The 27,666-nt window shown below is 40.8% G+C and overlaps 2 protein-coding genes across 5 annotated transcripts in view; both read left to right on the forward strand.

Annotated features, from left to right (window-relative positions):
* LOC139562261 (protein FAM83H-like) overlaps nt 1–23,660 on the forward strand; it is a 63,157-nt gene extending 39,497 nt beyond the window's left edge. For 2 of the 4 annotated variants that reach the window (XM_071379786.1, XM_071379787.1), the window contains exon 6: nt 80–2,210. In XM_071379786.1, coding sequence (XP_071235887.1) covers nt 80–91 — 12 coding nt within the window. In that variant the 3' untranslated portion in view covers nt 92–2,210. Of the gene's footprint in view, nt 1–79; nt 2,211–23,131 lie in introns of those variants that run through there. The other 2 variants (XM_071379788.1, XM_071379789.1) reach the window with 2 other exon arrangements.
* A 195-nt stretch (nt 23,661–23,855) lies between these two features.
* Nucleotides 23,856–26,840, forward strand: LOC139562277 (androgen-dependent TFPI-regulating protein). The gene is made up of 6 exons (XM_071379837.1): nt 23,856–24,186; nt 24,545–24,670; nt 24,812–24,913; nt 25,010–25,125; nt 25,337–25,488; nt 25,593–26,840. The coding sequence occupies exons 1-6, from the start codon at nt 24,034–24,036 to the stop codon at nt 25,622–25,624; spliced, it is 681 nt and encodes a 226-aa protein (XP_071235938.1). The 5' UTR covers nt 23,856–24,033; the 3' UTR covers nt 25,625–26,840.
* Nucleotides 26,841–27,666: the final 826 nt, after the last annotated feature.

The raw sequence follows: 27,666 nt of genomic DNA on the forward strand, positions 1-27,666 counted from the left end.
CGAGGTACCTAATTGTTTTCAATCTCACCTGCCTTCATCTGAGCTAATGTATTCTGCTTGTTATTCTGTATTTTGTTAGGTGGCGCCTTAACCAGGGATCGGAAGGATGAGTGAGTACGGAGAAAGACCATTGCACATTTTCCTCTAGAACTTGTCCTTTAACTATGTCCATTCCAAAAAGTCTAAAACCACAGGTCGGAGAAGGATCACTAGCTAACCAACATAAATATTATTCTCAGGTTTCTATATTAGAGGGTTTCTCCGAATGGACTATATGCATGTAAAGCATTAAGGATTTTGGGAACAAAAACTTGACTAAGTTTACCAACATGGATTTCTGTGTAAATAAGCAGAGACTCTACAGTGTGGACAATGGACCACTGCTATCTACAAAGGGGAACTGACACATCCAATCTCATCAGCTAAATGCACAACTACATGTGAAATATATTTGAAAATGATTGTGTTCCAAGACACACTGGACGCACTGGTATTGTTGACTGCAATGTAATATCTGTCGCTCTCTGGGTTGTTTAATTATCATCTGTTTGAGAATCTGTTTTATATACTAACAATCATTTCCAAATAATACAATTAGAATCACCATAGAAAATGTATTAATCATAAACAGTGCAAGAATAGCCTTCAAATAGTTGGAGCACTTTTTTCATTTGGAATGCTTTATTCGAATTATTAAATCAGAATGACAGTGTGCTAGATAAACCAAATGTATGCATGAATAATCATGTGTATTTGCACAAAAAATGTGTGTGTATATATACAGTATATATGTAATACTGTGATTTTAATGCCACGGGACATTATGTCCCTTTTTTAAAGGGGCTATCTGTGATTGCTACATCCATTTTGGACTTTTAAATGAATTATACACTACCGGTCAAATGTTTTAGATCACCTACTCAGGGTTTTTCTTTATTTTCACTATTTTCTACATTGCAGAATAATAGTGAATACTTCAACACTATGAAATAACACATAAGGAATTATGTAGTAACCAAAAAAAGTGTTAAACAACTCAAAATATATTTTAGATTTGAGATTATTCAAATAGCCACCCTTGCATTGATGACAGCTTTGCACACGCTTGGCATTCTCTCAACCAGCTTCACCTGGAATGCTTTTACAACAGTCTTGAAGGAGTTCCCACATATGCTGAGCACTTGTTGGCTGCTTTTCCTTCTCTCAGTCCGACTCATCCCAAACCATCTCAATATGGTTGAGGTCGGGGGATTGTGGAGGCCAGGTCATCTGATGCAGCGCTCCATCACTCTCCTTCTTGGTCAAATAGCCCTTACACAGCCTGGAGGTGTGTTGGGTCATTGTCCTGTTGAAAAACAAATGATAGTCCCACTAAGCCCAAACCAGATGGGATGGCTTATCGCTGCAGAATGCTGTGGTAGCCATGCTGGTTAAGTGTGCCTTGAATTCTAAATAAATCACAGACAGTGTCACCAGGAAAGCACCCCCACACCATAACACCTCCTCCTCCATACTTCACGGTGAGAAATACACATGCGGAGATGTTGAGATGTGTCTGTTACTTGAACTCTGTGAAGCATTTATTGACGGACCTTCATGTCTTAAAGTAATGATGGACTGTTGTTTCTCTTTGCTTATTTGCTGTTCTTGCCATATGGACTTGGTATTTTACCAAATAGGGCTATCTTCTGTATACCCCTCTACCTTGTCACAACACAACTGATTGGCTCAAATGCATTAAGAAGGAAAGAAATTCCACAAATTAACTTTTAAGAAGGCACACCTGTTAATTGAAATGAATTCCGGGGGGCTACCTCATGAAGCTGTTTGAGAGAATGCCAAGAGTGTGCAACGCTGTCATCAAGGCAAAGGGTGGCTATTTAACACTTTTTTGGTTACTACATGATTCCATATGTGTTATTTAATAGTTTTGATGTCTTCACTATTATTCTACAATGTAGAAATAGTAAAAATAAAGAAAAACCCTTGAATGAGTAGATGTTTTAAAACTTTTGACCGGTAGTGTATATACCCATTGATTCTTGAAGAATATGACTTGTAAAATGTCCCATCAGCTTAGTTCATTCGTCGTACCCCATCAGAACTCAAAATATAAGCTTGTTTTACTCAATTGTTTGTAAATGATGCAATTGTAAAAAATAAAATAAATACTTTATAGCCTCAAAAGATGGTTATAACTATAGTTTTGATATCATGGCTGGTCAGTTCTTCCATCCATAGCTCTCTGAATTTGAGACTGTTACATTTCTCAAGCCACATCCCTCAGTTGTGTACCAAATAACAGTGGCAGGGGTTGGTGGCTTTGTTGTTGATAAAACTGCAGATTGCCAGTTTAACCATTGGACAACAGCATGGTATGCTGTTTTTCAGTTATATCACTTGGTTATCGTCATATCCATTGACCCCCTCTATGTCTCAGTGGGAAAGCATTCAATATGGTTAATCATTTATGGATTGGTGTGTAATGCTTTCAATGCCAAAGTCTGAAAATGGCATGAAAATGTCATTTCTAACCTGCTCAATCCACTGCCTACAGTATGTAAACTGTATTTTGAACTTTAATGTTATATGCGATTCCTTACTGGTTGAACTAGTTTTAAACCTCCGAAGGCTATGTTTTTACCAGTATTTGCGTGAATTATTATTTGAATTAATTTGCTCAACTGTGTTGGATGCCACTGGTGTCAAGCTCTGTGCTCTGCAAGCTAGTTTCCAAGATGGCTTTTATAGTGCAAGTATAGCTTTCAAATAGTTGGACCTGCCTGGCTTCATGAGGCAGAATCACTCATAGAAAGCAGTACCTAGCAGTCACTTATGACTGATCTGCTGATACAGTCAGCTGTTGTGTAGTCCCTGGGTTACCCTGTCTATTCTGTTTACTGTAGAAATGTACTAAGCTACGTAAAGTATACACATGAACACCATTTGCATGATAGTGTGGTCTGTTTGATTTCTTTTGGGGGGGGGGGCTTTTTGATTTTTTGGAATGTTTCATAAAAAAAGACGGGAATATTGTTCGACACCCTTGTCACTGAGAAGATTGCTATGTTTGTCACCAAGAACATCACAAGCAGGTTGTATTAGTGTGTATAAGTTCAGCAATGTTATTTGAACACACCCAGCAGCTACATTTTCTATCACAAAGGTTAGCACAAATGTTGCAACAATGTTTGATATCAATTTTGGTTTAATAATACCCAGTGCTTGATTTAGACTAAAATAGGTGCCGGTGCTCATTTTGGGTGCCGGCAGTGTTGTGTTCAAGAAAAATTGATTCAAGACCAAGACTAGAAAAATGCATGTCCAATTCCAAGACCATGACTGTAATTGTGTCAAATCGCCCCCCCCCCCCCCCCCATAATAAGAGTTCAAATGTCCAGTATTTCTGTGTTCATATTTCAGATCAACATATGGATTCTTTAGACATTCTGAATGGTGAAGAAATAGCAACTTTACAAATGATCACAAACACAAACAGGTCTATAATAGATAAAAAAGACAAAAGATGTTACAACTTCCCCCGGTCTCACCTTAACCAATAGTGAGCATGCAACTTTCAAACAATTTCCCCCACCCTTCCCTACCAGCGAATCAAGGAAATTCGAACTAGCACGACAAAGTTTGAGGATATTTTTCAGCTAATGTAAAGGGCAGTAATGTTATGGGTAAAGTAGGAAGCTCAGTTTTCAATAGGCGGAGATATGTTCATGTGACATGAACGGAGTGTGGATATTTGGACTGGCGAAGCGGTTAAATGCGTTGACTACATGGGAGCTGCTAAATATAAACATTTTACTAAATCAAATCACATGTTTTTGGTCACATACACATATTTAGCAGATGTAATTTCAAGTGTAGCGAAATGCTTTTGTTCCTAGCTCTAACAGTGCAGTAATATCTAACATTGTGTATGTGTGTGTATATATATACATATATGTGTGTGTGTGTGTGTGTGTGTGTGTGTGTGTGTGTGTGTAATGTTTTAATTTTTTATTTAACCTTTATTTAACTAGGCAAGTCAGTTAAGTACAAATTCTTATTTACAATGTCGGCCTACCAAAAGGCCTCCTGCGGGGACGGGGGCCTGGGATTAAAATAAATAAATAAATACAATGTAAATATAGGACAAAACACACATCACAACAAGAGAGACAACAACACTACATGAATAGAGACCTAATACAACAACATAGCAAGGCAGCAACACATGACAACACAGCATGGTAGCAACACAACATAACAACATGGTAGCAACACAACATTATTGGGCACAGACAACAGCACAAAGGGCAAGAAGGTAGAGACAACAATACATCATGCCAAGCAGCCACAACTGTCAGTAAGAGTGTCCATGATTGAGTCTTTGAATGAAGAGATTGAGATAAAACTGTCCAGTTTGAGTGTTTGTTGCAGCTTGTTCCAGTCGCTAGCTGCAGCGAACTGAAAAGAGGAGCGACCCAGGGATGTGTGTACTATCGGGACCGTTAACAGAATGTGACTGTCAGAACGTGGAGGATGAGGAGGATGTATGTGGAGGACGAGGGCTGCAGTAGATATCTCAGATAGGGGAGAGGGAGGCCTAAGAGGTGGGTCTTGCGACGGGTAAAGAGAGATGACCAGTTTACAGAGGTATATAGTGCAGTGATGTGTCCTAATAAGGATCATTGGTGGCAAATCTGATGGCCGAATGGTAAAGCACATCTAGCCGCTCGAGAGTACCCTTACCTGCCGATCTATAAATTATGTCTCCGTAATCTAGCATGGGTAGGATGGTCATCTGAATCAGGGTTAGTTTGGCAGCTGGGGTGAAAGAGGAGCGATTACGATAGAGGAAACCAAGTCTACATTTAACTTTAGCCTGCAGCTTTGATATGTGCTGAGAGAAGGACAGTGCACCGTCTAGCCATACTCCCAAGTACTTGTATGAGGTGACTACCTCAAGCTCTAAACCCTCAGAGGTAGCAATAACACTTGTGGGAAGAGGGGCATTCTTCTTACCAAACCACATGACCTTTGTTTTGGAGGTGTTCAGAACAAGGTTAAGGTTAGAGAAAGCTTGTTGGACACTAAGAAAGCTTTGTTGTAGAGCATTTAACACAAAATCCAGGGAGGGGCCGGCTGAGTATAAGACTGTAACATCTGCATATAAATGGATGAGAGAGCTTCCTACTGCCTGAGCTATGTTGTTGATGTAAATTGAGAAGAGCATGGGGCCTAGGATCGAGCCTTGGGGTACTCCCTTGATGACAGGCAGTGGCTGAGACAGTAGGTTTTCTGACTTTATACACTGCACTCTTTGAGAGAAGTAGTTAGCAAACCAGACCAAAGACGCCTCAGAGACATCAATATTCCTTAGCCGGCCCACAAGAATGGAATGGTCTACCGTCTCAAAAGCTTTGGCCAAGTCAATAAAAATAGCAGCACAATATTGCTTAGAATCAAGGGCAATGGTGACATCATTGAGGACCTTTAAGGTTGCAGTGACACATCCATAACCTGAGCGGAAACCAGATTGCATATCCGAGAGAATACTATAGACATCAAGAAAGCCAGTCAGTTGATTATTGACAAGTTTTTCCAACACTTTTGATAAACAGGGCAAAATAGAAATAGGCCTATAACAGTTAGGATCAGCTTGATCTCCCCCTTTAAATAAAGGACGAACTGTGGCTGCCTTCCAAGCAATGGGAACCTCCCCAGAAAGGAGAGACAGGTTAAAAAGGTTGGAGATAGGCTTGGCGACGATAGGGGCAGCAAACTTAAAGAAGAAAGGGTCTAAACCATCTGACCCAGATGTTTTTTTGGAGTCAAGTTTAAGGAGCTCCTTTATCACCTCAGACTCAGTAACTGCCTGCATGGAGCAACTTTGTAGCGGGGCAGGGGAAAAAGAGGGAGAAGCAGCGGGGATAGTCGCATTAGAAGTGGTGGGAGATGAGGAAATGTTGGATGGGCAAGGAGGCATGGCTAAGTCAAATAGGAATCCTGACTTAATGAAGTGGTGATTAAAGTGCTCAACCATGTGCTTCTTGTCAGTAACAACCACATAATCAGCATTAAGGGACATGGGTAGCTGTGAGGAGGAGGGTTTATTCTCCAGGTCTTTAACCGTTTTCCAGAACTTCTTGGGGTTAGACACACAGAGAGAGAACTGCTCCTTAAAGTAACTAACTTTTGCCTTCCAGATAGCCTGAGTGCACTTATTTCTCATTTGCTTGAACAATAGCCAGTCAGCCTGAGTATGCGTGTGCCGAGCCTTTCGCCAAATGCAATTCTTGAGGTGGAGTAACTCTGCAAGATCTCAGTCGAACAAGGGTCTGAACCTGTTTTTAATTCTCATTTTCTTTATGGGGGCGTGTTAGTTAACAATACCACTAAAAATATTAAAATATTTTTATATTAAAATATTTAAAATATTACAGAAGGTCCAAGCGTCTTCGACAGAGGGGATCAAGCTGATTCAATACCATTCTATAGAGGCCGGTTCATGAAGGAAGGCTTGCTCATTAAAGTTTTTTAGCAAGCGTCTATGACAAATCAGGAATGGTCGTTTCACTGAGCAGCCATTACGAACACAGGCTGTAAAACAGTGATCACTAAGGTCATTACAGAAAACACCAGACTGATAGCTAACAGGATTATTTGTGAGGATAACATCGAGAGAAGTAGCCTTTTCTGGATGATTGGAGTCATGGGATTGGTAATAATCTGAGAAAGATTATGGGAGTCCCATTGCTTTAGGACTTGGTCAGGTGGTTTTAAGCATGTCCCAGTTTAGGTCACCTAGCAGGACAAATTCAGACTTAGTGTAAGGGGCCAGGAGAGAGCTTCGGGCAGGTAGGGTACAAGCCGGTGCTATTGGAGGACGATAGCACCCAGCAACAGTCAACAAAGAGCTATTTGAAAGTTTGATGCTTAAAACCAGCAAATCAAATTGTTTGGGGACAGACTTGGTGGAGACAACCGAGCACTGAAGGTGATCCTTGGTAGAGATTGCCTCTCCCCCACCTTTGGAAGATCTGTCTTGCTGAAAAAGGTTATAACCAGAAAGGTTAACATCAGTATTCAAAACACTCTTCCTTAACCACGTCTCAGTAATGACCAACGCATCTGGATTGGAGCTGTGAACCCACACTTTCAATTTATCCATTTTAGGTAATAAGCTTTCTTGTGTTAATGGACAGAAAACCCAGGATTTTACGAGAGCAGAAATCAGTGAAGCAGATATCGGAGCACAAGTCAGAATTGGGGCTAGCAACAGTAGATGGGCCAGGGTGTACATGCACATTTCCAGATATCATCAACAGTAATACAATCAAGGCACGGCAGAGGACAGGAAGAGCTCCGCAGTGCTGATTTATGACATCTGAATGTGCATCAGATGGCAACAAGATCATATTGTACAGCAATTTCATCAGGTAACATGAATACAAAGACGGCAAGAGGTGGTTAGAATAGGATGGGAGGCCAAAAGTCTTCAAAAGTCTGTTGTAACCAATAGAGAGTCAGAGTCCCGAGTGTGGGAACAAACAGTCTGTCCCACGGTTTGGTAAAGAAAGTTTGTAGTCAAGAGTCATGAGAGTATGCAAGAGTCATGAGGCAAGTAGCAAAATGCTCAATCATTTTTTTAAATATGTAACGGCTTGGGCTAGCCATTATAAGTTCAGAGTCACTTGCCCCAACAGTGCATGTGTGCTGGAGGTGAGCGAAAGCTCGGGAGAGAGGGGTGAGTGTGGTGGAGGTACCTGTACCAGACAGGGGAGACAGGCCAGGGCAGACGGTGAACAGATCGCTAGGTGGAATCCAAGCAGCAGGCAATGGGAGTAAGTGTCACACCCACTTGGGAGAAGCTTTTATTTCTGGAGGCAGATTTCTTGTACAAAATGCCAGTGAATGGTCTTTGAACAGCAGAAGGGGGCTTCAGAGGACGCTTCAAAGACTCCTGCCACTTGTTGGGCCCAAAGGCCTTGACACCGTTTACCTCACACCTTAGTGCTAATTGAATTTGTATCTGGTCTGTCCTTGCAAGCCTGGGAGCCTTAACTCAGCATTCAGTCCCAATAAAAATATATCATTGTAATGTACTTTTTAAAAAAAATAATAATAATCTTCTTAGCTTTCAAAATAGCATCAGATCAAACACTACTCACTCAGTTCCAGGTTGGAATGGTGTCCTCAGGTCTCTGCTGTTTGTTTGCTGGAACACCCTCCGTATAGCTTGGAAAAAGGAAACCTTCGAAGCAGTAATCTCTCCGGTTAATTTTGGTCAAAATTTGGTTGTAGGTTTGAAGTTTTGATCTGGAGCGAAAGCCATGTTGTGGAGGGTAGCATCCTGCATATGTACCTGCCGAATAATCCAAGAATCCAAGTCAAGAGTACAACAATCGGTTAACCACCTAACTGAGGAACTTAATTTAATCTTGCGTAATACCCTAGATGCAGTTGCACCCCTAAAAACAAGAAACATTTGTCATAAGAAACTACCTCCCTGGTATACAGAAAATACCTGAGCCCTGAAGCAAGCTTCCAGCAAGCTTGAGAAAAAAGATAATGATCATTAGAAAGCAAATTACGGACTCCTCTTTAAATCTGCGTATTTCTCCAAAGCTCAGTTGTCCTGAGTCTACACAACACTGCCAGGACCTAGGATCAAGGGAGACACTCAAGTGTTTTATACTATATCTCTTGACACATTGATGAAAATGGTCATGGCCTCTAAACCGTCAAGCTGCATACTGGACACCAGTCCAACTAAACTACTGAAAGAGCTACCATCGATCACCACATTCTTTTGGAGAGATTGGAAACACAATTTGGTCTACACGGACAAGTTCTGGCCTAGTTTAGATCTTATCTGTCAGAAATATATAAGTTTGTCTCTGTGGATGGTTTGTCCTCTGACAAATCAACTGTACATTTCAGTCTTCCTCAAGGTTTCGTTTTAGGACCACTATTGTTTTCACTATATATTTTACCTCTTGGTAATGTCATTCAGGAAACATAATGTAAACTTTCACTGCTATGCGGACGACACACAGCTGTACATTTCGATGAAACATGGTGAAGCCCCAAAATTTCCCTCCCTGGAAGCCTGTGTTTCAGACATAAGGAAGTGGATGGCGGCAAATGTTTTACTTTTAAACTCGGACAAAACAGAGATGCTCGTTCTCGGTCCCAAGAAACAAAGAGATCTTCTGTTGATTCTGACAATTAATCTTGATGGTTGTACAGTCGTTTCAAATAAAACTGTGAAGGACCTCTGCGTTACTCTGGACCCTGATCTCTCTTTTGACGAACATATCAGGATTGTTTCAAGGACAGCTTTTTTCCATCTACATAACATTGCAGAAATCTGAAACTTTCTGTCCAAAAATGATGCAGATAAATGTATCCATGCTTTTGTCACTTCTAGATTAGACTACTGCAATGCTCACTTTCCGGCTACCCGGATAAAGCACTAAATAAACTTCAGTTAGTGCTAAACACGGCTGCTAGAATCTTAATGGGTTGAGTCACTGACGTGATCTTCTTGTCCGAGTTGGCGCCCCCCTCAGGTTCGTGCCGTGGGGGAGATCTTCGTGGGCTATACTCGGCCTTGTCTCAGGGTAGTAAGTTAGTGTTTGAAGATATCCCTCTAGTGGTGTGGGGGCTGTGCTTTGGCAAAGTGGGTGGGGTTATATCCTGCCTGGTTGGCCCTGTCTGGGGTATAGTCGGACGGGGCCACAGTGTCTCCCGACCCCTCCTGTCTCAGCCTCCAGTAATTATGCAATAGTTTATGTGTTGGGGGGCTAAGGTCAGTCTGTTATATCAGGAGTATTTCTCCTGTCTTATCCGGTGTCCTGTGTGAATTTAAGTATGCTCCCTCTATTTCTCTCTTTCTTTCTCTCTTTTTCTCTCTCAATCTCTTCTCTTGGACCTGAGCCCTAGGACCATGCCTGGCTTGATGACTCCTTGCTGTCCCCAGTCCACCTAGTCGTGCTGCTGCTCCAGTTTCAACTGTTCTGCCTGTGGCTATGGAACCCTGACCTGTTCACCGGACGTGCTACCTTGTAGCCTGCTGACCCTGCTTGTCATCTATGAACGTTTGAACATCTTGGCCATGTACTGTTATAATCTCCACCCAGCACAGCCAGAAGAGGACTGGCCACCCCTCAAGTGCCTGGTTCCTTTCTAGGTTTCTTCCATTGTTCCTGCCTTGCTAGGGAGTTTTTCCTAGGCACCGTGCTTCTACATCTGCATTGCTTGCTGTTTGGGGTTTTAGGCTGGGTTTCTGTATAGCACTTTGTGACATCGGCTGATGTAAAATGGGCTTCATAAATAAATGTGATTGATTGATTGAGAGCTCACATGCAGCTGTGTCTCTCTCACAGAAACAACTATACGGTTCAACATTTATATACATATATATATATATATAAACATATATATATATACATGGGCAAGAAAAAGTTTGTGAACCCTTTGGAATTATCTGGATTTCTGCATAAATTGGTCATACAATTAGATCTAATCTTCATCTAAGTCACAACAACAGACAAACACAGTCTGCTGAAAATAATAACACACAAATTATTATTTACATTTAAACATTTAAACATTCACAGTAGGTTGGGAAAAGTATGTGAACCACTACACTAATGACTTCTCCAAAAGCTAATTGGAGTCAGGAGTCAGCTAACCTGGAGTACAATCATTGAGACGAGATTGGAGATGTTGGTTAGAGCTGCCCTGCGCAATAAAAAACACTCACAAAATTAGAGTGTGCTATTCACAAGAAGCATTGCCTGATGTGAACCATGCCTCAAACAAAAGGGATCTCAGAAGACCCAAGATTAAGAATTGTTCACTTGCATAAAGCTGGAAAGTGTTACAAAAGTATCTCTAAAAGCCTTGATGTTCATCAGTCCATGGTAAGACAAATTGTCTATAAATGGAGAAAGTTCAGCACTGTTGCTACTCTCCCTATGAGTGGCCGTACTGCAAAGATGACTGCAAGAGCACAGCGCAGAATGCTCAATGAGGTTAAGAACAATCTTAGAGTGTCAGCTAAAGACTTAAGGAAATCTCTGGAACATGCTAACATCTCTGTTGACGAGTCTATGATACGTAAAATACTAAACAAGAATGGTGTTCATGGGAGGACACCACGGAAGAAGCCACTGCTGTCAAAAAAAACATTGCTTCACCTCTGAAGTTCGCAAAAGAGCATCTGGATGTTCCACAGCGCTTCTGGCAAAATATTCTGTGGACAGATGACACTACAGTAGAGTTGTTTGGAAGGAACACACAACACTATATGTGGAGAAAAAAAGGCACAGCACACCAACATCAAAACCTCGGGAAGGGAGCATCATAGTTTGGAGCTGCTTTGCTGCCTCAGGACCTGGAGAGCTTGCTATCATCGACGGAAAAATGAATTCCCACGTTTATCAAGACATTTTGCAGGAGAATGTAAGGCTATCTGTCCGCCAATAGAAGCTCAACAGAAGTTGGGTGATGCAACAGGACAATGACCCAAAACACAAAAGTAAATCAACAACAGAATGGCTTCAACAGAAGAAAATACACCTTCTGGAGTGGCCCAGTCAGAGTCCTGACCTCAACCCGATTGAGATGCTGTGGCATGACCTCAAGAGAGCGGTTCACACCAGACAACAAAATAATATTGCGAAACTGAAACAGTTTTGTAAAGAGGAATGGTCCAAAATTCCTCCTGGCCGTTGTGCATGTCTGATCCGCAACTACAGAAAACGTTTGGTTGAGGTTATTGCTGCCAAAGTAGGGTCAACCAGTTATTAAAACCAAGGGTTCACATACTTTTCCCACCCTGCACTGTGAATGTTTACACGGTGTGTTCAATAAAGACATGAAAACGTCTAATTGTTTGTGTGTTATTAGTTTAAGCAGACTGTGTTTGTCCATTGTTGTGACTTAGATGAAGATCAGATCAAATTTTATGGCCAATTTATGCAGAAGTCCAGGTAATTCCAAAGGGTTCACATGCTTTTTCTTGCACAGTGGCATGTGTATATATATATATATATATATATATATATATATATATATATATACAGTGGCAAGAAAAAGTATGTGAACCCTTTGGAATTACCTGGACTTCTGCTAACATAATTGCAAAAGGGTTTTCTAATGATCCATTTTTTTAAATGATAAACTTGGATTAGCTAACAGAACGTGCCATTGGAACACAGGAGTGATGGTTGCTGATAAATGACTGTATATATATATATATATATATATCATCATGTATATGTATGTATATACATATATACATATATATACCGTTCAAAAGTTTGGGATCACTTAGAAATGTCCTTGTTTTTGAAAGAAAAGCACATTTCTGTCCATTAAAATAACATCAAATTGATCAGAAATACAGTGTAGACAGTGTTAATGTTGTAAATTACTATTGTATCTGGAAACAGCTGATTTTTAATGGAATATCTACAGAGGCCCATTATCAGCATCCATCACTCCTGTGTTGGCACACTGTGTTAGCTAATCTAAGTTTATCATTTTAAAAGGCTAATTGATCATTAGAAAACCCTTTTGCAATTATGTTAGCACAGCTGAAAACTGTTGTTCTGATTAAAGAAGCAAGAAAACTGGCCTTCTTTAGACTAGCTGAGTATCTGGAGCGTCGGCATTTGTGGGTTCGATTACAGGCTCAAAATGGCCAGAAACAAATAACTTTCTTCTGAAACTTGTCAGTCTATTCTTGTTCTGAGAAATGAAGGCTATTCCATGCGAGAAATTGCCAAGAAACTGAAGATCTCGTACAGCTTGTGTGTGTGTGTGTGTGTGTGTGTGTGTGTGTGTGTGTGTGTGTGTGTGTGTGTGTGTGTGTGTGTGTGTGTGTGTGTGTGTGTGTGTGTGTGTGTGTGTGTGGTGATGGGATGTGATGTATAGACAATATGGACAATATATGGATAGAATATGTAGTATATCTGAAGAATAGTATGTGTACAGCAATAGTTAAATAGGATAGGCCTCGACTAGAATGCAGTATATACATATGAAATGGGTAAAACAGTATGTAAACATAATTTAAAGCATTATTAATACGCTTGTCTCGGCCAGAAAAAGAGTCTTCATTGTCCGAGACCGAGTAAAAATGTATCAGACACCGAGACACTCAACATGTGGTCTCTTGAGACCGGTCTCGGGAGCACTACAACACTGGGTGTTGCTACTGTTTATATTAAGGTGCAGGAACTCCACCATGCTTTTGCAGCCAGGTCGTTCAAGATTGAAGTCGATATTGGACGTCTATACATGTCCTGAGGACGTAAGGAAAGGCCTTTAAAAGATGACACTAGGAGCAACAGTAAGCCCTATTACCGTCAAGTAGACTTAGGTTTTGTTAGAGCATTTTGTAGCTGGGGCTGGTGGATAGGCATAGTCCCATGACTCTGTATCAGAAGGCTTTGTGTTCAATCTCAGTTGTGGACACAGTTTTTTCCTCTGGGGTTTTAACCCTATCCCAAACCTTAATCCCTTGGAATGAGTGCCTAAATGTAATTTTTTTAACCCTATCCCAAACCTTAACCCTGACCTGAAAGGAAAGGTTCACCCGTTATTTTGTGTTTGTGCATCTCTGAGTGATGTTCATCGATTCTATGGGTCACGTTTTCACGTATACCTGAGTTGTTGGAGTTCAAGCAGGCAGAAGTCCATCCGGTATGAGGTGGCACTGTGATGAAGTTACTCTCAATACACTGGAAGTTAGTAGGGATACGACTGTTAGATCGAGAAAACGTATATCATGCATGTCAGATTTCAATAACGGCCGATGTCATAACTCGGGAGGATGTCTTCTCTCGAATGAGCGACTTATCATACTTTTGCGATATTCCTACCTCGAGAAATGGGACATTTAACAGAGGGTCGAGCACATTTGTCCTATTTGTCTGCCTTTTTAGTCCAGGCTGCATTGCATGGTGCCGTTGTCAGAGATATTGTATTATAGAAGGGAGATAAACGTTCCTATATTCATTGGATTCCTAACGCCCCACCTCACAGACTGTTGTCATGATGCGTTCACGTTGGCATGATGCGTCACGCGGTTGCTAAACCAATCGTCACGCAACACCTGCGGGACAGGTACAGGATGGCAACAACAACTGCCCGAGTTACACCAGGATCGCACAATCCCTCCATCAGTGCTCAGACTGTCCTCAATAGGCTGAGAGAGGCTGGACTGGGGGCTTGTAGGCCTGTTGTAAGGCAGGACCTCACCAGACATCACCGGAAACAACGTTGCCTATGGGCACAAACCCACCGTCGCTGGACCAGACAGGACTGGTAAAAAGTGCTCTTCAATGATGAGTCGTGGTTTTGTCTCACCAAGGGTGGTGGTCGGATTTGCGTTTATCATCAAAGGAATGAGCGTTACCCCGAGGCCTGTACTCTGGAGCGGGATCGATTTGGAGGTGGAAAGTTCGTCACGGTCTGGGGCGGTGAGTCACAGCATCATCTGACTGAGCTTGTTGTCATTGCAGGCAATCTCAACGCTGTGTGTTACAGGGAATACATCCTCCTCCCTCATGTGGTACCCTTCCTGCAGGCTCATCTTGACATGACCCTCCAGCATGACAATTCCACCAGCCATACTGCTCCTTCTGTGCGGGATTTCCTGCAAGACAGGAATGTCAGTGTTCTGCCATGGCCAGCGAAGAGCCCAGATCTCAAGCCCATTGAGCACATCTGGGACCTGTTGGATCGGACGGTGAGGGCTAGGGCCATTCCCCCCAGATATGTCCGGGAACTTGCAGGTGCCTTGGTGGAAGAGTGGGGTAACGTCTCACAGCAAGAACGGGCAAATCTGGTGCAGTCCATGAGGAGGAGATACACTGCAGTACTTAATGCAGCTGGTGGCCACCCCAGATACTGACTGTTACTTTTGATTTTGACCCCCCCTTTGTTCAGGGACACGTTATTCCATTTCTGTTAGTCACATGTCTGTGGAACTTGTTCAATTTATGTCTCAGTTGTTGAATCTTGTTTTGTTCATACAAATATTACACCTGTTAAGTTTGCTGAAAATTAACGCAGTTGACAGTGAGAGAATGTTTCTTTTTTTGCTGAGTTTATGTCATAGCGAATGTCAGACTCCACTCTGTGAGGCATATCGATCTGCAGGTTGAATATGGTGAGATTGTACTGCAGACTCCTAAATTGATAGTGCAGTTTGTTTAGGCGATTGTACAGCAAACTAGCTACTTTACATGCTCGTATTGTCCTTGGTATTATTGTGTGTAGCTATGTTTGCTAGGTACAGTAGCTAGCTAACCTATGGAGATATACTACATGAGTATGTGGACACTTTCTTGTTGAACATCTCATTCCAAAATCATGGGCATTAATATGGAGTTGGTCACCCCTTTACTGACTGCTATAACAGCCTCCACTCTTCTAGGGATGCTTTCCACTAGATGCTGGAAGATTGCTGCAGGGACTTGCTTCCTTTCAGCCACAAGAGCATTAGAGAGGTCGGGCACTGATGTTGGGTGATTAGGCCTGGCTCACAGTCGGTGTTCCAATTCATTCCAAAGGTGTTCGATGGGCTTGAGGTCAGGGCTCTGTGCAGGCCAGTCAAGTTCTTCCAGACCAATCTCGGCAAACCATTTCTGTATGGACCTCGCTTTGTGCACGGGGACATTGTTATGCTGAAACAGGAAAGGGCCGTCCCCAAACCTTTGCCACAAAGTTGGAAGCACAGAATCGTCTAGAATGTCACTGCATGCTATAGCTTTAAGATTACCCTTCAGTGGAACTAAGGGGCCTAGCACGAACCATGAAAAACAGCCCAAGACCATTATTTCTCCTCCACCACCTATGCACTGGGGCAGGTAGCGTTCTCCTGGCATCCGCCAAACCCAGATTTGTCCGTCGGAATGCCAGATGGTGAAGCGTCATTCATCACTCCAGAGAACATGTTTCCACTGCTCCAGAGTCCAATGGCGGCGAGCTTTACGCCACCCCAGCCAACGCTTGGCATTGCACATGGTGATCCTAGGCTTGTGTGAGGCTGCTCGGTCGTGGAAACCCATTTCATGACTGACTCGTGGTGCAGTGTGCTAAGACATTTGGTTAAAAGTTTAATGGTGATGGTTGTGAGTTCTAATCCAACATGGGTGCTCCCTAGTGGTGCAGCGGTCTAAGGCACTGGATCTCAGTGCTAGAGGCATCACTACAGACCCTGGTTCAATTCCAGGGTGTATCACAACCAGCTGTGATTGGAGTCCCATATGGCAGCGCACAATTGGGCTGCATGGTTCAGTTTGGCTGGGGTAGGCTGTCATTGTAAATAAGAATTAGTTCTTAACTGACTTGCCTATTTAAATAAAGATTACATTTAAAAAATAAGCTCACGACTAACAGTTTTTGTGCTGACGTTGCTTCCAGAGGCAGTTTGGAACTCGGTAGTGAGTGTTGCAACCGAGGACAGACTATTTTTTACACGCTACGCGCTTCAACACTCGGCAGTCCTGTTCTGTGAGCTTGTGTGGCCTACCACTTCACGTCTGAACCAATGTTGCTCCTAGATGTTTCCACTTCACAATAACAACACATACAGTTGACCGGGGAAGCTCTAGCAGGGCGGAAATTTGATGAACTGACTTGTTGGAAAAGTGGCATCCTATGACGGTTCCACATTGAAAGTAACTGAGCTCTTCAGTAAGGTCATTCTACTGCCAGTGTTTGTCTATGGAGATTGTGTTTGTCTATGGAGAGTGCATGGCTGTGTGCTCGATTTTATACACCTGTCAGCAACGGGTGTGGAAGAAATAGCCGAATCCACTCATTTGAAGGGGTGTCCAGATAAATCTGTATATATAGTGTAGCATTACATTGTGGATTTCGTAGTCAACTTGAGCCGCAACAGATTTTCCATGTTGCTACCAAACTTATTATAGCACCAAAATGAAAAATTTGTTCACAACCAATATTGTTCTTAGATAGTGTTTTTTAACACTGTATATTAAAGGAATGAGTGGTTTTGGGTGGATGTTCCCTTTAACTATTCTGAATGAGTGCCTAAACTGAACCCCTTAACTTCGAAATGTGTAGAAATGGAATGATACTGAGCAGCAGGAGCAACATAAACACTTCTAAATGTGACATTTGGGGAATGTGGATGAGCGTCTAATTCTGCAATGAGACTGTGCGCGCTTGTTGGCTTTTGAGCTAAGTGGTGCAGGAACTCAAGCACTACTACATTTGAGGAGCCGGTACTCAGCTCTGGTGAGCTCATGCCTAAGTCAAGCACTGATAATGCCGTAGATAAACTAAATAGGATATACATGACTTCCTAAAACAGTAAGGCAAATGTAATAAAGCATGGCCAGTTAGATAACCATGTACTTTTTACATTATGTAAAGGAAGAGGAGGAAAATGTTTACTTGTAGGATTGGGCTCTTGCACCACCATGAGGTCAAAGTCGGAGTAGTACTTGGCTCTTCACTTGGACTGAGGAATGTTCCATTCATAAAGGAGACAGGATCAATGGTTCAGTCTGGCTATATTTCTGCTACAAAATTCAGTTCAGTTGTTGGCTAAAATGCACAATCTTTTTCAGGACTTGCAGGGGAATGAGCACAAATGTATTTAGCCAATCAGAGGGCAAGATGGTGTTACTAATTTAAGCAATAAGCCCCGAGGAGGTGTAGTATATGGCCAATATACCACGGCTAAGGGCTGTTCTTCCTCACGACGCAACCCTGAGTGCCTGGATACAGCCCTTTGACATGGTATATTGGCCATATACCACAAACCCCCGAGGTGCCTTATTGCTATTATAAACTGGTTACCAACGTAACGAGAGCAGTAAAAATACATGTTTTGTCATACCCGTGGTATACGGTCTGATATACCACGGCTGTCAGCCAATCAGCATTCAGGGCTCGAACCACCCAGTTTATAATACTACTTATTCCTGTGCTCTCAGATCTATCTCCACAACTGCATATGGGTTAGTGTGTGTCCACCCTTCAATGTAAAACCCATTTCACAGGACTGTTTAAACCTCTTCCTGAAGACCAGTGTTAACTGAAGTGTTTACATCAGAAATAGCAGAGGAGCTGCAAAAGCTTGTACCTGGACTAGTGTCATACAAACAAACAAAAGCTCATACAAACAAAGCTCATAAAGAATGTGCATTAGGAAAGTTATCTACAGTGACCTCAAAGTATTCACACCCCTTGAATTTTTCCACATTTTCTTGTGTTACAGCCTGAATTTAAAATGGATTAAATTGAGATTTTGTGTCACTGGCCTACACACAAAACCCCATAATGTCAAAGTGGAATTATGTTTTTAGGAATTTTTACAAATTAAAATATGTCATTTTTTGTTCGACACAAACAAATTCACGTAGAAATGTGAGTCATTAATCTGTCGTTCTCATTGAAAACCAGTAAGAAGCTTTGTGTTCTGTTCTGTGTGCTATGTCAAAGCTTCCCATTCTTAACTTTTTTTGTTTTACTTTCCATTTGTACACCAGCTTCAAACAGCTGAAAATACAATATTTTTGGTTATGGAAAATATATTTCACAGCGGTTTAGATGGTACACTATACTTCCTAATTTTGTCACAAACTGAAAATAGGCAAACTATTCCAATTTTAGCAACAAGGAAATGGAGGAGCGATTTCTGCATAGTGCATCTTTAATTAAAAATGAAAATCTGAAATGTCTTGAGTCAATAAGTATTAAACCTCTTTGTTATGGCAAGCCTAATAAGCTCAGGAGTAAACATTTGCTAAACAAGTCACTCTGTGTGCAATAATAGTCTTTAACATGTTTTTTGATTGACTACCTCATATCTGTATCCCACACATAGAATTATTTGTAAGATCTATCAGTCATGCAGATTCAACCACAAAGACCAGTGACGTATTCCAATGCCTTGCAAAAACATTGAATATCCCTTATTAATTACACTTTGGATGTGTCACGCCCTGACCTGAGATATCTCTGTTTTCTTTATATTTTGGTTAGTTCAGGGTGAGACTAGGGTGGGTACGTTGGTTTTTGTATTGTCTAGGGTTTTTGTATGTCAAGGTTTGTTGTAGGTCTAGGTGTTTTGTATGTCTATGGTGGCCTGATATGGTTCCCAATCAGAGGCAGCTGTTTATCGTTGTCTCTGATTGGGGGTCATATTTAGGTAGCCATTTTCCCTTTGGTGTTTGTGGGTTCTTGTTCTATGTTTAGTTGCCTGTCTGCACTATCCATATAGCTTCACGGTTCGTTTTGTTATTTTGTTCAGTGTTCGTTCTTTTAATAAAGAAGAATGTACGCTTACCACGCTGCGCCTTGGTCTCCTCCTTACAACGGCTGTGACAGGAGGGTGTATCACCGACAACGACGAGACAACCTATAGGGAGGAGGTCAGAGACCTGACCGTGTGGTGCAAGGACAACAACCTCTCTCTCAACGTGATCAAGACAAAGGAGATGATTGTGGACTACAGGAAAAGGAGGACCGAGCATGCCCCCATTCTCATCGACGGGGCTGTAGTGGAGCAGGTTGAGAGCATCAAGTTCCTTGGTGTCAACATCACCAACAAACTAACATGGTCCAAGTACACCTAGACAGTCGTGAAGAGGGCACGACAAAACCTACTCCCCCTCAGGAGACTGAAAAGATTTGGCATGGGTACTCAGATCCTCAAAAGGTTCTACAGCTGCACCATCAAGAGCATCCTGACCTGTTGCATCACTGCCTGGTATGGCACCTGCTCGGCCTGCAAGGCACTACAGAGGGTAGTGCGAATGGCACCGTACATCACTGGGGCCAAGCTCCCTGCCATCCAGGACCTCTATAACAGGCGGTGTCAGAGGAAGGCCCTGAAAATTGTCAAAGACTCCAGCCACCCAAGTCATAGACTGTTTTCTCTGCTACCGCACGACAAACGGTACCGGAGCGCCAAGTCTAGGTCCAAGAGGCTTCTAAACAGCTTCTACCCCCAAGCCATAAGACTCCTGAACATCTAATCAAATGGCTACCCAGACTATTTGCATCCCCCCCCCCACCCCTTCTACGCTGCTGCTACTCTCTGTTTATTATCTATGCACAGTCACTTTAATAACTCTTTACAGTTGGCACTATGCACTGGGGCAGGTAGCGTTCTCCTGGCATCCGCCAAACCCAGATTTGTCCGTCGGAATGCCAGATGGTGACTTTTAGGACTTTTTAGATGGTGACTCAGGATGAAATCAGGGATTTCATCCTGAGGCCAATGATGACTTTTAAACAGTTACAGATTTTAATAGCTGTGATATGAGAAAACTGAGGATGGATCGAAAACATTGTAGTTACTCCACAATACTAACCTAAATGACAGAGTGAAAAGAAGGAACCATATACAGAATAAAAATATTCCACAACATGCATCCTGTTTCCAATAAGGCACTAAAGTAAAACTGCCAAAATGTGGCAAAGAAATTAACTTTATGTCCAGAATATCCAACATAAGACATCACTGAATACCACTCTTCATATTTTCAAGCATGGTGGTGGCTGCATCATGTTATGGGTATGCTTGTCATCAGCAAGGACTAGGGAGTTTTTGCTCTAACATGCACTGTCAACTGTGGGACCCTGTATAGACAGGTGTGCGCCTTTCCAAATCATGTCCATTCAATTTACCACAGGTTGACTCCAATCAAGTTGTAGAAACATCTCAATGATGATCAATGGAAACAGGATGCACCTGAGCTCAATTTCGAGTCTCATATCAAAGGGTCTGAATACTAATGTAAATGTATTTCTGTTTTAAAGGTTTTATACATTTGCAAACATTTCTAAAAAACATTTTTCGCTTTGTCATTATGGTGTATTGTGTGTAGATTGCTGAGGGAAATGTTTTTATTTAATCCATTTTAGAATAAGGCTGTAACATAACAAAATGTGTAAAAAGTCAAGGGGTCTGAATACTTTCCGAAAGGCACTGTATGTTCTTATTGTTTGTATAGGGTATTTTAACAAGTGTTAAGATGTGTATTCTGTCAATTATTTTACACGATGATTATTCCCTATTGGAATTGGGCCTTTAGGTATCCTCTCGGAGGCCAGATGTCACCATAAAACAGGTCTTAGTGGAATCTGGGCCCCTGGGCCATAAAATTGTCCATGGGTGTCCTTTTTTAAGAGGTTTTAAGATGTTTCAAATGTATAGTCTATTCAACCCCAAGGTCTCAGCCTTGATGTAATGGCATGGAAGGGTGAACCAGTGAACAGATATGGCAAGAGTATGTAGGTCAGCCCGCCTCTGGAGGGTGAGAAATATGCTGTGAACCTCTAAGAGGAACATGTCTGTCTTCCCATATGCATATGTCTGTCTGTCTATCTCTTAAATATAGAAGTTGTCCACCTTATATTTTGCATCTAGCATTTCTCCACACCTTGACCAGGTTTTTGATTCCTAACATTTCCCTCAGTCAAGTATTGAATATCAAGCACAGATTCAACTACAAAGTCTAGGGAGCTTTTTGAAAGCCAATGATGGTAGATCGGTAACAATAACAAATCAGACATTGAATATCTCTTTTAGCAAGGTGAAGCTAATAATTATGCTGTGGATGATGTATTAAACCACCTAGACACATCAAAGACACAGTTGTTCTTCTGAACTGAGCTGCAGGACAAGAAGGAAACTGCTCAGGGGTGTCACCATGAGGCCATTGGGGATTTTAAAACACAAACAGAGTTCAATGGCTGTGTTGGGAGAAAACTGAGGATGGATCAACAACATTGTAGTGACTCCACAATAATTTCCTAAATCACAAAGTGAAAAGAAGAATAAAAATATACAAAATATGCATAAAGTAACACTACAAAAAAAACACGACAAAGGAATACACTTTTTGGCCTAAATGCAAAGCCTTATGTTTGGGGCAAGTCCAACACAACACATCCATCACTGAGTAACTTGTTCCTTATTTTCAAGCATGGTTGTGGCTGCATCATGGTATGGGTATGCTTGACATATACAAAAACAGTGGAGTTTTTCCAGGATGAAAATAAACAAGATGGAGCTAAGCACAGGCAAAATTTTAGAGGAAAACCAGCTTCAGTCTTCTTTGCACTGGGAGAGGAATTCAGTTTTCAGCAGGACAATAACCTACAACACAAGGTCAAATCTACACTGGAGTTGCTTACCAAGAAGACAATCAATGTTCCTGAGTGGCCGAGTTACAGTTTTGACTTAAATCTGCTGGAAAATCTATGGCAAGACATGAAAATTGCTGTCTAACCATGATCCCCAATACCTTGAAAGATCTTACAGAATTTTGAAAAGAATAATGGGCAAATATTGCACAATCAAGTTTTGCAAAGCTTTTAGAGACTTACCCAGTAAGACTCACAGCTGTAATCGCTTACAGTGTGTTTCTAACATGCATTGACTCAGGGGGATGAATACTTATCTAATTAAGGTATATTAGTGTTTTAGTTTTCATTAATCTAAAAAATATGTTAAAAATGTTCTTCCACTTTCACATTACAGAGTATTTTGTGTAGATAGTTGACAAAAAAATGACAATTCACTCCATTTTAATCCCACTTTGTAACACAATAAAATGTGAAGAAATCCAAGGTGGTGAATACTTATGATAGACACTAGATAAATTAAATACTTTTTCAACACGTTTGATTTTCTTAGGATTATAATAAAGTTTAATACCGGAGAAAATGTGTTTGTATTTTGATACAAAATACATTTTGGTGTACTCTCTCTTGTGGAACAGGACCTGAAAAGGCATGATCGTCATGATTTCAACCTTTCTGAATAAAAGTCTTGATGCAAAACAGTAAACAGGATTGTTGAAAAGAGTACTTACAGTAACATGCGACAAAACCAAAATGCCAATTTGGATACTGTGGCTCCAGACCTGTTTGACCTCAGCGAGGGATTGACGCTGCTAAAAAGTAACACTATGTTTAAAGTTTTGGGCTATTTCTTATCTCACTTATTGATTAGACAATGAGCTCTCCTATTTCAAAATGTACCAATTCAAAACAGTTTCTGCAAGCTGATTATAGTGTTTTACATTTCAATGAGCTTACTCTCATTCCTTTTGCGGCTTCACAGGGACAGTTGGAGACGGGAAAACTCTGTTTGCCGTCACCCAGAGTGGAAGGTTAGACAGGATCTACAAGGAGAGGATGAAATGTTTCCCCCTGGAGTTTCTTGGGGATGTACGAACTGTGAATTGTAACAGGCCTACTGTTGATAAGTGTTACAAACATTTGGACAGGCCTACTGTTGATCATCAGCCTGTCATAAGACTTGCTATGTACAGAATGTCCTGATATAGCTTGTCCATGAGTGAATAAAGTGCTTGAACCCAGTCATTTTGGGTCAACCATTTAGTTAAGCAACAGAAATAACTTTGTGTGAACGTATTATTAGTGTCCTTTCCAAAGCTCCTAGAGTGAAACAAATTGATTAGCTACAGCACTGAGAGAATCTTTTATTTCTGTACTAATTAGAGGCGTGCTGTGTATTTGTAATGTAGGCTATTATATGAGACATACTAATAAAGTGTCCTAAACCCATTATGTATCTTAGCAAACACCAGAGACATAATAAAAAATTACATATTATGTTTCCATTACTCATTATATTTTTTAGTCATCCTTTGATTTGACATCACTAAACCAATCACGTGCCAGATTGGACTGATTATGAAATAAGAAAACCCCAAACATTACCAACAACAGTGGACCCCTTGTTTAGGAATGTGCTTTTGTAACCCTTCTATTTCCAAATGTATTAATAAGCCGATGCTGAAACTTAATCGTGTAATAAAGAGCTTTTCTCCGCCAAAACCCCTTCTTTCTTGTAACATTGTGCACTACACCAGATAGGAAAGTGGTGCCTGTTTGGTGGTACAGTTTGTGTCAATGCCAGACTCGGTGTTTGCTATTATTTCCGTCAGTGTTTGCTAGTATTTCTATTATAGAGATAGATTGATACTATCTTAGTTTATCATGATTGCAAAAGTGAGAATAGTTTACCATATCACAGCTTTCAGCTGGTATGCCTTTATCATTAAGTCCATGGCTGCTAAGGATGGAGAGAAGTTACCACCTGGGATCTTTGAGTATGGTGGACCCTGGAAGTACCTTACTTTCCTCAACCTGGTGAGATTATTTGGCATTTTAATTACAATTGGGGGTTGGATTCTAATGGATTAAAAGGTACTACAAACTCAAATTACAAAAGGAATGGCTAAATGTTATTGTGAATTGAATTGATTTGGGATAGTTGGACGAAATTGGTTATACTGCATAGGTTGTGGTTTGACCTGAACAATAAAACTTAACACAGAGTTGAATATATCCGGTATAGAGGTTCAACCGTGTCAACCATGTCAGGAAAATCTCAAAGGTCACATGAGGCTAGCTGATTTTTGTTGTATGATTTATTGTATGTTTATATTCATGATAAATGATAACAAAATGGGAACAACAATAATATGCTATGTATGCAATGTTCAAGTTATTGCAGATGGTGTTCTTTGGGATGGCCGTGGTGAATGATCTTCAGACTGGGAAAAACACAGTCATGGGTCTTGACAAGTGGAAAGACCTCATCTTCTCTGTCCTTGCCTTCCCTGTAGGCATGGTGAGAAGGAGTGATTGAAATATTGTGATTTGATATGGCACCAACATAAAATCTCCCACATCAAAGGGAGAATAGTGTATCTCATCTTAATGGATTTACTGCAATTTTTATTTATTTCCTTTTGTCTCTAAAATGTCTCAGTTTGTGGTGCTGCTTTTCTGGGTGATCTTTGCCTATGACAGGCAGCTTGTCTACCCAGAATCTTTAGATGCCTTCTTTCCTCTCTGGATGAATCATGCTATGGTCAGTACATACAAATTACAGACAAATGATTGTGAATGTAGAAGTTGGCTGGAAAGTAAATATAATGATGATAATGTATGACCATATTATTTGTAGCACACCGTTGTTATGCCGGTCTTACTTGGGGAGATCCTGCTTCAACATCATGTGTACCCAAAGACTAAAAACGGCTTAGCTGCCTTAGGAGTTGTGGGCTTGGCTTACTTGGGCTGGTATGTAATGTTGTTTATTAATAAGATAGAAATGTATGTATTGCTGACCATGTGTTTGTTGCACTAATCCATATTAATTTGAAAATGGAGTTCAAATTCTGATTCAAAATTTAAGCTGCTGACCCACTACACATATTGACAATAGTCAGACATTGTACTTACTGTATGTTGTTTCACTGCACCTCCGTTCTCCATTTGTCTTGTTCTGTAGGGTGATATTTATCTACTTGGCGGTAGGTCTTTGGGTGTATCCTCTCCTCGGGCTCCTTAGCACCTCTGGTGTGTTGGGGTTATTCCTCTTGAACATGACAGTGGTGACAATGATGTATCTGCTAGGACGGACCCTAAACAACTGTGTCTGGGGTGAGTGACCTCAGCAGGCTAGAACCATGAAGTCAGAAGCAGAAATAACATGCTAACGTTATAATAACCTCTTCCCTTTCTCTCTCTCTTTGTTATTATTTTAGGAAAAGGCAAGACGGCGACTAAAAATAAATGAAACTGCCCATTTTCCTCTTTGAATCCATTGGGGCCTAATGCATTGTTGTCACTCAGATTTCGCCAACATGCCTCAAGAAATACTGTATGTGTATGAATAGAAATTGCACACAGGGTCATATGTCATATGTGCTGTCCTCTGACAACATAGTTTCTAACAGACATACTGTTGTTTTTCTTTTTTCAATAAATGTTATCAGCATCACAATAACAAAATATAACTCACAGTTGAAAAAAATCGAAATCACAGGTAGGCCTACATCAGGTTGATTGGTTTAGTCCTTTTCCACCAGGAAGTTATCACAACATTCTCAAAGCAATCGTTCTCTACTTACCAAAATTCTCTGACTACAACTTGACCAAATGAGAATGTGAGAGTAAACAAGGGGTGATCAAATATCTCACCAATTGTTTTAACTTTTTCTCTTGAGATTGGAATATCGTTGTGTTTTCATAACGTGTGGAAATCATGAACAGTTTGTGAGCTATTATAGTCTCAAAACCATGGTTGTGTGTACTTTTACCACAACAGGAAATTGGATGTTTGCTTTTTTGACCAAACATGTAATTACAAGGCACAAAAAAAGCATGACATAAATATGATGTAAGTCATGTTCCTTTTGTAGATATAATTTCATTATTCAATAATTAACTAATCAAATAAAAGGGCAGCACATCACTGCAATGACAAATGTGGGCCAATGAGTGCATCCTCCTTCATTCTCACATTGTCCGTTAATGTTTTTTGATATTTGTGGATAGCTTGATCTTGCGTAGAAATCAATATTTTCCAGGGTACCAAATGTAAATGACTTCGTAACCTATTTGTACATTTCCTGGTACTCCCTAAGTGTGCTGATCCTTCAGGAAGTGACGCCACGCGGGTCCCTGTAGTCCTTGGTGTTGAAGACAGTTTGGGTCTGCCTCTACCAATCCAACTGACAGGACTTTGGCCAATAAGTGACAGTCTTGCTCATTTATAACTGCAGAAGAAATGAAAGTCAATTGATGATCCAGTATTAAGGAATACAGTATGAACCAGTTTTGGTATCTAAAGTGTATTATCAGAATATACTGCACATAGCCTGCATCACCTCTTCACACTTTCTTGTTGTTTCCTTGTGTTCAGGATTTTGAGGATTTCCATCTTTGCCATGTCTCTCTTTATTTCAAACCATTTCTCTGTAAATAAAAAAAGGTTACATTGTCTTTTAGAAGGAAGACTAGTGAACTGTGATTAGGACAACAATAATTATTTTTTACAAAGGTCTAAATAACATGCTCTCATGCTATGGGCCATACATGGCTCTGTATGTTATTTATCAAAATATGCATCTCTGTTGTCAAGAGTGGGAGCCATTTCCAAACATTTGAGCAAGCTAAAACAATACATTCAAGTGTTGTATAATCTGATCATTAAAAAAGCACATCAGGGCTCTTTTAGTCAGTGTTAACCCAAGTATAAAGGTAAATGGCAATGCACAATACATGAGCCCCCAATGACTAAAGGATAAAATGTCAAGATAAAAATGAGCCCCCAATGACTAAAGGATAAAATGTCAAGATAAAAATGTTAAGGCCTACATAACATTTGGACGACACTGTAAAAATGAATAAGATAAGGTTGATAATGAAATTCTGAGGAAACATTTGATGTGTATACCCTGAGGGAAGCATTCTATTTTTGAAAAGTTCCAAAACACAAGTAGGGAAAATCAGACTTAGAGGATTCATAATTTTTGCTGGGCATTAAAGGGGAAGGTCATCCATTTTTCCGTGGCATTATTTTCACTCTTTCTGTGCTTGTAGTTGATCCCCCAAACAAGGTTTTTATATTTTGTTCCGTTACAGAAAGTATTGACACATTTTGCTGAGATATCACTTGCCATTGACTGCAATGCATTATGAAAATGTGTCTAAATCAAATCAAATAGAATTTTATTTGTCGCATGCTTCGTAGACAACAGGTGTAGACTAAAGGCCAGTTTAAACTTGGTCTAACGACATGTCTGTAGACAATTAGAATGCGACACGTGTCGCTGG

This window comes from Salvelinus alpinus, chromosome 32 (assembly GCF_045679555.1).
Source record: "Salvelinus alpinus chromosome 32, SLU_Salpinus.1, whole genome shotgun sequence".
NCBI lineage: Eukaryota > Metazoa > Chordata > Actinopteri > Salmoniformes > Salmonidae > Salvelinus > Salvelinus alpinus.

What these genes read in the sequence shown, in the direction of transcription:
- LOC139562277 (XM_071379837.1), top strand. Translation starts at nt 24,034, where the DNA reads ATGATTGCAAAAGTGAGAATAGTTTACCATATCACAGCTTTCAGCTGG. An exon ending in TTGCCTTCCCTGTAGGCATG is followed by an intron (nt 24,671 to 24,811) that starts GTGAGAAGGAGT and finishes AAAATGTCTCAG; the next exon opens with TTTGTGGTGCTGCTTTTCTG. An exon ending in GGCTTGGCTTACTTGGGCTG is followed by an intron (nt 25,126 to 25,336) that starts GTATGTAATGTT and finishes CTTGTTCTGTAG; the next exon opens with GGTGATATTTATCTACTTGG.